The sequence below is a fragment of the Atta cephalotes genome, assembly GCF_000143395.1.
Source record: "Atta cephalotes unplaced genomic scaffold scaffold00029, whole genome shotgun sequence".
NCBI lineage: Eukaryota > Metazoa > Arthropoda > Insecta > Hymenoptera > Formicidae > Atta > Atta cephalotes.
In genome coordinates this window covers 2,291,507-2,301,441 of record NW_012130093.1, presented here as the reverse complement: position 1 = coordinate 2,301,441, position 9,935 = coordinate 2,291,507, and the positions used below count along the sequence as shown (strand labels likewise).

The window sequence follows — 9,935 nt, the reverse complement described above, 5'->3', positions numbered from 1 at the left end:
TTGACCACTTTCGCAACATGAGGTCGAGCATTGTCATGCTGCAAAATCACTTTATCGTGTCTCTCGTTATATTGCGGCCGTTTGTCTTTCAATGCTCGGCTCAAACGCATCAATTGCGTTCGATACCGATCGCCTGTGATTGTTTCAGTCGGTTTTAACAGTTCATAATACACTACGCCGAGCTGGTCTCATCAAATACAGAGCATGACCTTGGATGTCAAAATCACCGTTCTTGAAGCGTTGAAACCACTCATGACACGTTCTTTCACTAATAGCGGCCTCACCATAAATATTTGAGAGCATTCGATGAGCCTCAGATTTCTTCATATTGAAGCAAAAAATTAAAACCTCTCGCAAATAACGAGAATTTGGCTCGTAAACTGACATTTTCAATCGAGAATAACTTTATGATGCAGACACAAATCGACTAATGTTTCTATGGGGTTATGTTGACAGATGCCCAAGTTTATTGACGTCTATGATCTATTTATTTCGACCACCATTTACCGCTAAAGCCATCTATAGGAAAACGGCGGAAGCAAAGTTGTACACCTAATACGCGCGAGTCGCCGAACGGTCCTTCTCCACTCCATCCGGCGCGCTGCCACCTTCGCGTTCTTCAAATTTTCAATGATTTTAAACAAATTTCTTCGGTAGCAAAAAATTCGACAATTTTTTAATAGCTAATTCAATTCTTCCTTGACAAATTGGTGCCAGAACAATCTCAAAAAATTAGAGTCACAGTAATTTTTTGAAAATAAAGATTTTTTATCTCGGTTCCTACCCTAATGAAAATAAAACGTAAAGCGGGGTCAATAAAGCGTTAATTGTAAAGGAAATGTAAGAAGGGAATAATAGAAACGTAAATGAACCTGTAAGAAGCGAAAATTGGAATATAGAACGTAAAAGAAGTATCAACTAAATATTAAAGAAATAAAAGTAAGATAAATTTTTAAAAGTAAGATAAATTTTTCGGCAAGCACGAGCTGAATGTACGGAGTGTGATTAGGCAGTCTAGAGAACGTAAACGGAGCATCGTTGAGTTCTTAGACGAACATGAATAAAATCGATCCCTGATAAGCAAATGATATTATAAAACATATTTCATTTCAGTAAATCTAAAAAAAATACTATGTTTTCTTCTTGGAGTCCTAAGGACTCACTTCAAAAAATTATTTCATTAGAACACAACTGAAAAATCTTTCAATGCGTCTTTTATCCTAGGCTGTGCGATTTTTTAAATTCGAGAAATTAGTTATCGCTAACTCTTTCTGGTGGCGGTGCCACATATTACTCAACGTTCCGTTTATGTTCGCTATACAACTCAATAACGCTCCATTTCAATAAAATAATTCTTTTTATCTCTATATCTTAGAAGCGTACCAAGCGAATTTGAATGCTCCGTGTACTTTTTGCCATTTAGGAAGCGTAGACGAAGTACTAATGAATGAAATGTTTAACAAGTGTATCAGTACGTTCCATGCATTCTTTGCGTAGTGTTGACGAATGTGAGGAGTATGAGAAACATTAATGAAAAAAAAATTTTTAATGTATGGGAAATATGACAGATGTGTTTTGGGCACACTTTACGGAGCGTTTGAGAAGAGTTCGTGGAGCGTGTATGAATATTCAAAACCATTAAGAGTCAATAGAAAGTCAATGAAGTTTAAGAAGCGTTAAAATTCTTTGTTCACACTTTTTTGACACTTCGACAAGTTTTACATTTTCATCAGGGTAATAATCGGGAGAGTAATCTTCTTTTTAAATTCGTAGAAAAATATCAGCTATCGAGTGCTTCATACTTTAATATGATGCATATTAACAGAATTATTCCATATTTTTATACAAAAAAAAGATACTCACTTTTCAAAGTTACTTTATAATAGTTTAACTGCAAAAAATCGTTTTGTTACTAAATGTACGTGATAGTGCAATTCTAGAAGAAGAAAAATCACTTCTATAAATTGCTGTGTGACTGTTCAAAGATGAAGAAATTAAATTTTCCGCAGGCAGGTTTTTAACAATAGCATCTTGTAAAAACTAATGAACATTTCAGGATTAGATTTGTTTGTCATTACGAGGCCTACATTTTATGAGAATTCAAAGACACTTTGCGTTTAAATCTCAATGAACAGAGAGTGAAAAAAAGACCTTTTATGGTGCTTTTTAATTTTTTTTCTACTTAATTAATAGATCGATTTTAATATTCCACATCTCATTTTGTAGGTATTTCGAATACCTACATTTTTTATATCGAACTTTTTTTCATACAATTAATATTTTTCGTTTTATAAGCGAAAAACGTGTTTTTTGCAATTATTCATTTGTTCGCATATTTTTTTCACAAGTTTCAAATTTCAAACATAAGCATTTCTTTTCTGATGGCCTTTCGAAGATTTTCGTGAAGAGAAATGCTAATTTATAATTTTTTTCCAATAAAATTCTACTTCTGATCTATTCTTGCTATTCGAGTTTATGAAGGAGGTATATAACGCGCATAAAAAATCGTAAACAATTAAATATCTTCCAAACTGTTGCATTTTAACATGATTATTATTTTGGATTAATGAAATGGATACTACATTTATTTATTTATTAAAACTTATAACTTATAATTTATTAAAACTTATATGTTATTTAGAATGCCCCTCGCTCCTTATTAATGCCAGGGACCGCCTAGATTACCGAGAAAGCATTTTCGATCATTTGAAACAAGCGACTAATGTGAGAAGGAGCTCGCTGTTTCACGATGCATAGAAAGCGAGCACACGTACATGGGCTCGTGCTTGAAGATATGATTACCAATTTCGCCAGATCACCGTCTGATTTTGTATCGCTATCGTCAACGCAGAGTTCTTGACTAAGTCAGGAGCCTTAATCATCTCACTTTCACAACTTTCTGTGCACTTTATGTACCACGTTCGTAGAAGTGATCCTTAAAAACTCAATATGATCTCGGGCATTATGTGTCCAATCAGAATGTTGAAGATCTTACGCTTGATCCTGCTTTTTCCTTGTTTTCATATATATTTTTTTTTAATAAATAATGTTATTATTAAACATATTACTCCAAATATATTTTAATATTAGGTGTACAACTTTGCTTCCGCCGTTTTCTTATAGATGACTTTAGCGGTAAGTGGTGGTCGAAATAAATAGATCATAGACGTCATACAATAAACTTGGGCATCTGTCAACATAACCCCATAGAAACATTAGTCGATTTGTGTCTGCATCATAAAGTTATTCTCGATTGAAAATGTCAGTTTACGAGCCAAATTCTCGTCATTTGCGTATACTTCAGTGTGCTCGGAAGCTTAGTTGCACATTTCGGGTCGATTTCTGAAGTGCTGCCTATTTTTCCTCACAACCACTCGATGGCCGAATCGCTGGATCGCGCACGGACGTGCTCTCAGGAGCGTCGCAGTAAGAAATATGTTGCAACCATACCTTCTAGCAAATTATCATGAAAATATTTTCTTTTCTACATAATTATTTTCTTAATAATAGTGATTGAATCATATTAATAAGTAAATGCATTTTACAGAATGTAATGTACTTTTAAAATAGTACTTTACTATTTTTATGATACATTCGGTTTCTTTCAAAGAACTACTGACTATGCTTCTGTACCGAAAAGAATGTAATATAGAATTGTAATATAGAATTTTACTTTACCGCATCATATATCTGGTCGTCTCTTTATATCTTTTTTAAGGGAATAAACTTGAAAAATACACTTAAAAGACGCATCAATAATAAAATTTTAAAGATAATAGAGAGTTTTTGCAATAACGTGGATCTAAGTAGTGAACGCTGAAATCCTTTCCTTAATTAGTCGCTAAGAAGAAGATAACATGACCATAGTATCGACTATGTATCTTTTTCCCTAGGACGAAAATGTGAAAAGTTAAAATTTTTTATATGTATGTTTGTATATGTACATGCGTTACGCTGTAGAAAACAACGCCTTATACGAATCAAGCTGTAACTAGTATGACCCGCGTTCACAGTAAGCGTTGCTAACAACAGTATTATTATTGTCAGTTCAATGTAGTGTAGTAGTGTTCTACACACACATATGTGTGTCTATATACCCATATATGTGTGTGTGTGTGTGTGTGTGTGTGTGTGTGTGTGTGTGTATATATATATAAATAAAAGTGATATTTTCACGAATGATGTAAAAATAATTAACCTTTCCTAAAAACAAACAATTTTCTTTCGTTGAAAAACACTATAAAGTCAGAATGAGAAAGATTAATCGTTAATGGGCTAGCTGTAATAAAAATGCCACAGCCATAAATCGTACTTTGACTAATTATAGACAAATATGTCAGAGACATTCATCGTGAGCTGATTATTTTTAATTTACTGCCAGAGGCAGTATTTTGATCATCAAATCTGGTGATATGATGCTTGCGGAACCAATTCGTATAATTTTGCGTCTCCAATTGAAGAAATGTGAGTGGATGCATTGTCATGATGGAACCAAAAATTGGTTGTTTGACACGACCGAAACAAAGAAACTAATGAAACACATGTGTCTGAAATTTTAACAGTAATCCTATAAAAGATCAAACTTTTCTAAAATATAGCAGTTTGATATTTGTGTGATCATTTCTTTATTAGACCGAGAATTTTTCGAATTTATATCCCTATCAACTATAAATCAATATCAACATATCAATAATAACTATGTATTAGATTATTATAATAAAAATAGCATGTTTCATTATAGAAAAATGGATGTGACCTTGCAAACGCCATCTAAGGTCAAACTGAATATCAGTAACTAGCTTCTTTGAAACCTTATAATTTTTGTCTGAAACGTGTCTTCTAAAAACGTTATGTAAAATCTTAGCACAAGAATGGCTGTAACTGAGTTGTAGAATCATAGTCATAAGTCAATGCACTATATTTTGGCATACTATGTATGCCGATACAAATACAATTCCTTTACGATTAGTTATAGTCATATTTATGTTCAGCTTATAAATCCAAGGTCTTTTTGGACATCTTATATAATATATATGTTATACATATATATATGTGCTATACATATATATAACATTACTAGTCATATGCATAATTTTCATACGACGCTGTATATCTATGAAATGTATATATGTATAATGTGTAAGTATATCATATTCAAAGTATTTTAGTAAATGTGTACACTTATTGGTCAATGTATATATTGACTAACAACAAGTTACATAGGTATATTTTTACTAAGTGAACACTCTGACTGTGACATAAATATATCTTCGGATGCAAACATGTATTTGAAAAATATTGAGAGTATGTATAATATTAATTTTAAGAGATTTTTTGGTAAAAATGGCTTTATTGTGAAAAAATGGTTACAAATTGATCATTCAAAATATTGTTCATCGTTAGCCACTACTTTTTTCCATCTTTCTGGTAATAGGTGAATTCCAAATTGAAAAAACGACACATCTTTTGAGATTATCCATGAATCGACCCATTTTTTGATATCTTCATAAGAAAAGCACTTTTCAGATAGGCCATAAGTCGATCGAAATAGATAATCGAAAGGAGTAATATCTGGAGAATATGACGAATGTGATAGGACATCCTAGTTAAGCGCTTCTAGCGTTTTCTTGACCAATTTCGCAACATATGGCTGAGCGTTATCGTGTTGAAAAATCACTTTGTCGTGTCTTTTCGCAGTGTCTAATCTGATTGTTTTTGCTTCAATGCTCGTTTTGGCTCAATTGCATCAATTTTGTTGTTGGTTAATGTTTTCTCCAGTAATGGAGTAGATCATAATATATACCCAGCTGATCCCACCAAATATAAAGTATGAGTTTGACGCCATGAATATGCGGCTTTGCCGTCGATGTTGATAGTTCGCCTGACCTGCACCATGATTTTTTCCGCTTCAGATTATCATAGCGTATCCATTTTTCATCACCCATCATGATACGATGCAAAAAACTTTTTTATCTTTGAAGCAACAATTCACAGGTTTTGCGTCTTTCGACCTCCCTCGGCTTCAACTCATACGGCATTCAATTTCTTTACTTTTGAATTATTCTAATAACCGTCTGGAAATCGATCAATCGATTTAATGATTCTACAAGTTTTTGCATTCGACTCGAGTCTTGATCGAGTAAAGCTTTCACTTCCTCATGTTCAAATTTTTTCGGTTGTCCTGGACATTTCTTGTCTTCCGTGTCAAAATCACCTTTTTTATAGCGTCGAAACTAGTATTCATGAAATCAATGGAGTATAATCACCATAAGCTTCCAAAAGCATTTATTGACTTTCAGCACCATTTTTATTCAAATGAAAGCAAAAAAGCAAAGCTTCCTGCAAATTGCATTTTGTTGACACAAAATTCGATATATTCAATGCCCAAAAAAACAATGTTATTTACGCTTCAACAAAATGACACGTACTGAACTAAAGCCACATAATGGTGGCATCAATATTTGGACATGAAGGTAGCAACAATATGACCCGATGCGATAATATTAGTTGCGCTCTTGAAAATTCTTTAAAATTAATGCACACTCCCACTACTTGTATATATGTGTAACGTAATTATAAAAAGTAGCACTTCTTTCTTCCCAACGCCATTTTAACTTAGGACGTAACATGTATTGTCAATACATAAATATATTGCACATATATATATATAGCTATTTCATCTCTTTTTATTATGTCTAATGGATCTTCTGCAATAAGCCATAAATCAGAACTCAGAAAAATTGACAACTGTGATTATTCAATTTTTAGCTTCTGACTTTTAATTTATGACTAAAGACTTATTGTAGAAGGCCCATAATAAAAAGGGATAGAAGTTACTCATACTTAGATAGTCATGCAGATGATATAAACATTAGTGAGTATTAGAATTATATTTGATATGCATTATGATTCATTATACACATTACAAAACATAAAATATATTTCTAATTAATATCCACATACGTGTGTAGCTACGTCTTTTTTGTTTCGTGTAACAAAAAGAGATAGAGTAACTGCACACGTAGTTAGGCGTTATGAGTAATATCCATGTATTGACAATACATGTTACGTCCTGATCTAAAATGACATTGAACATAGGGAAAGACATTATTACGGCTGATGTACATACACTGTCAGTATTAAAAATCCTTAGTTTACGTCTGTTACAGATTCTGGCAATATGTATCAGTAGATTTACCTCTTTAGCAAAAAGAGATGAAGTAGTTACACATATATGTGCAATATATGTATAGGTATGTGACACATTATGTAATCTAAATGGCATTGAACCTTAACGAAAAGTGCTACTACGATTATGTATATTGTTAGTAAAATCTACATTTTACGTCACGTATATTACAGATTTTTACTACTGAGTGTAATTTAGAACACAATCATATTTCAGACTGCGTTCTATCAAAATGCTCACACATAACATGTGAGCAAACCGAGCGATTGAAAACCTGAGTTCACAACGCATGAGAGTAATGAGAGCCTGAGCTTCCAGAGAGCGGTACAAAATCAATTTTATCGACCTCGATCAAGTTCGGCTGTTATTCCAGTATCTCCTTAATAAAGTTTAAGAACGTTTCTAATGGTGTACGATTAAACTTATAAACAGTAAAAAACATGTAAAAAAGGACTTCAAACAAATATGTCATTTTTTAAATGTTTATACATGTAAAAATAATACATTTGGGTTTACAATGCAACTATCTACGCTTATACTGTAACTTCAAGTATACGCGTATTAACATGTCAAAAAATAATACTCCGGCATAAGACAATGCCGATAGCTTCGATAAAATGTGTCTCGAAGTGTAATTAAATAGAAACATCGTTTAATAAAAAAAAGGAAAGGTATCGCGATGATCAGCATATGCTTTGCGTAGCTCTAATTAATTACACAGCTTAATCTAATTGTGTTAAAATCGGGTTATGTATTTAATCGGATTAAACAACGTGATTTATAATGATAAGAAATATGTAATGAAAACTTTAGCTAAAATAACATTCTTGGATAGTGTAAGCGCGAAATACATAGGACTGCCATGCCAGGCGGCGAAGCGCTATCTTTCTTTTCGCTGCTCGCCGTTATTGCATGAGGCATAATGGACCGTGTTACGAATTCGCGCGACGCGGCTTCACCGCATATTAGCTTATACATTTTTTAATTCGAAAATTATGGCAAACTTCTCAAAATGATATAAGACTTTTGTTCCCTTGTGATCCTTTCTACGCCTCCAATGCGGCATACTCTATTTTCGAGACACCCTATATAAAATTATAAGTGGATCATTAAAAGTGGATCATTAAAAGTAGGATATACTTGATATTTCGTTGCTCATATTGATCAATCAATGTAATAAAATTAATGCCTTATTTCTTTTGTTATAGGGTCATTTAGGCGATCAAGATTTCTATACGCTTCTAGGCATGGAAAAACCAGAACTGATTCACATGATAGATTGTGGTTGGAATAGGCAACTTTGTACATGGTGGCGTGATCGTGGTTACACAGATGTATTTGCTAATTATTCAGAATGCCATTCGGAAACCAAATTGTGGCATGGAAATTGTAATACTCCTATACCTGATGATAAATGATGCATTACCTTTTGACATAGTAAACATTGATAGGATATAAAAGATATCCTATTTTTTGACTGAAGAAAATGATTACGAAATAGGAATAACAAAATGAAAATATTAAGGAATTTTAGTTAAAATAACATGATAATTTCCTTTACATTATATAATAAATTCAGCAAATTCTTTCATCATTTTATCATTAGAAATAATGATAAAAAATGAAAATGTCTCTTCTCTCTCTGTTCTTTCTTTCTCTCGTTTTATTTACTGTTTTTTTGGGAAGCCTAGTTTAGTATTTAATAACTCAGAGAATTGCATTTATTATATGTATATTTATACATATAAGGTGCTTTCCAATTGCTTAACACATCTTAACACAAACAGGAATGCATAAAATGTATCATTGTACACGATTCAATTGGAACAGAATGTATACGTTGTGTATAGTTGAGATTCGTTTCGGATGTAGTTAGATTAAATGTAGCTTTTTCCGCCTATATTAAATAAAAAATAGTAAAAGAGCCGGCCACTCAATGTCTTCCAATCTCATATATAGCCGCTGCAGTTAGTAACATATAATTGTTACTAAAAAATACAAGCTTACACATCCTCTGACTGAGTACAGATTGTGTAGCGTTGTGTCGACGATAATGGACAATTGGAACGCAACTTGTGTCACCGTGTGCACGAAAGTGTCTAGTATTGCAATTGGAAAGCATCCATATTTTTGTTATATGTACGAATATTTTTTGTTAAAAGGGATTCTATTTTAATCTATTCTGTCAATTTTCTTCGAAATTGTAGATATTATAAAAAAAGTTTTCGATGAAAATAAACCAGATTCGATAACATGAAGATTATTCGTTAAATGTAAATAATTTTGTCATATAATATGAATTCTTTCATTGTTCTACATATAAAAATATTAAAGTAAGAATATCGAAAAATTAATAATTTACAATTTATTTATTTTATGTCTATTTTATTCTAACAAATTTTGAAATGAAATATCTTGATATTTTATAAATTATTAATTTTTTGATAACTGTATCTTAATATTTTTATGCGTAGAATAATATTATAAGATTTAATAATTCGTGTAAAGAAGATAAATTATTTTGTATAAAGAGGATAAACTGTTTCTTAAAAAAAAAACTTGCAAATTGCATTATTCTTCTTAGAAACAATTATGTGTTTTATTTTTATTATATAAAGTGATTCTAAAGAGCCAAGTCAAACTCCGATGAAGTCACAGAGATCGCGCCGCGCATCAACATGTCTTTATGTGCATATAACCACATCAATATTTTATGCAACCTATGATACACGCAGTCTGTTATGAG

General features: G+C 32.1%; 1 protein-coding gene across 1 annotated transcript in view; it reads left to right on the top strand.

Moving 5' to 3' along the window:
- LOC105620818 (xyloside xylosyltransferase 1) overlaps nt 1-8,607 on the top strand; it is a 41,306-nt gene extending 32,699 nt beyond the window's left edge. The window contains exon 3 of the mRNA XM_012202299.1: nt 8,398-8,607. Within this exon, the coding sequence (XP_012057689.1) occupies nt 8,398-8,607 (210 nt within the window). The remainder of the gene's footprint in view (nt 1-8,397) is intronic.
- Nucleotides 8,608-9,935: the final 1,328 nt, after the last annotated feature.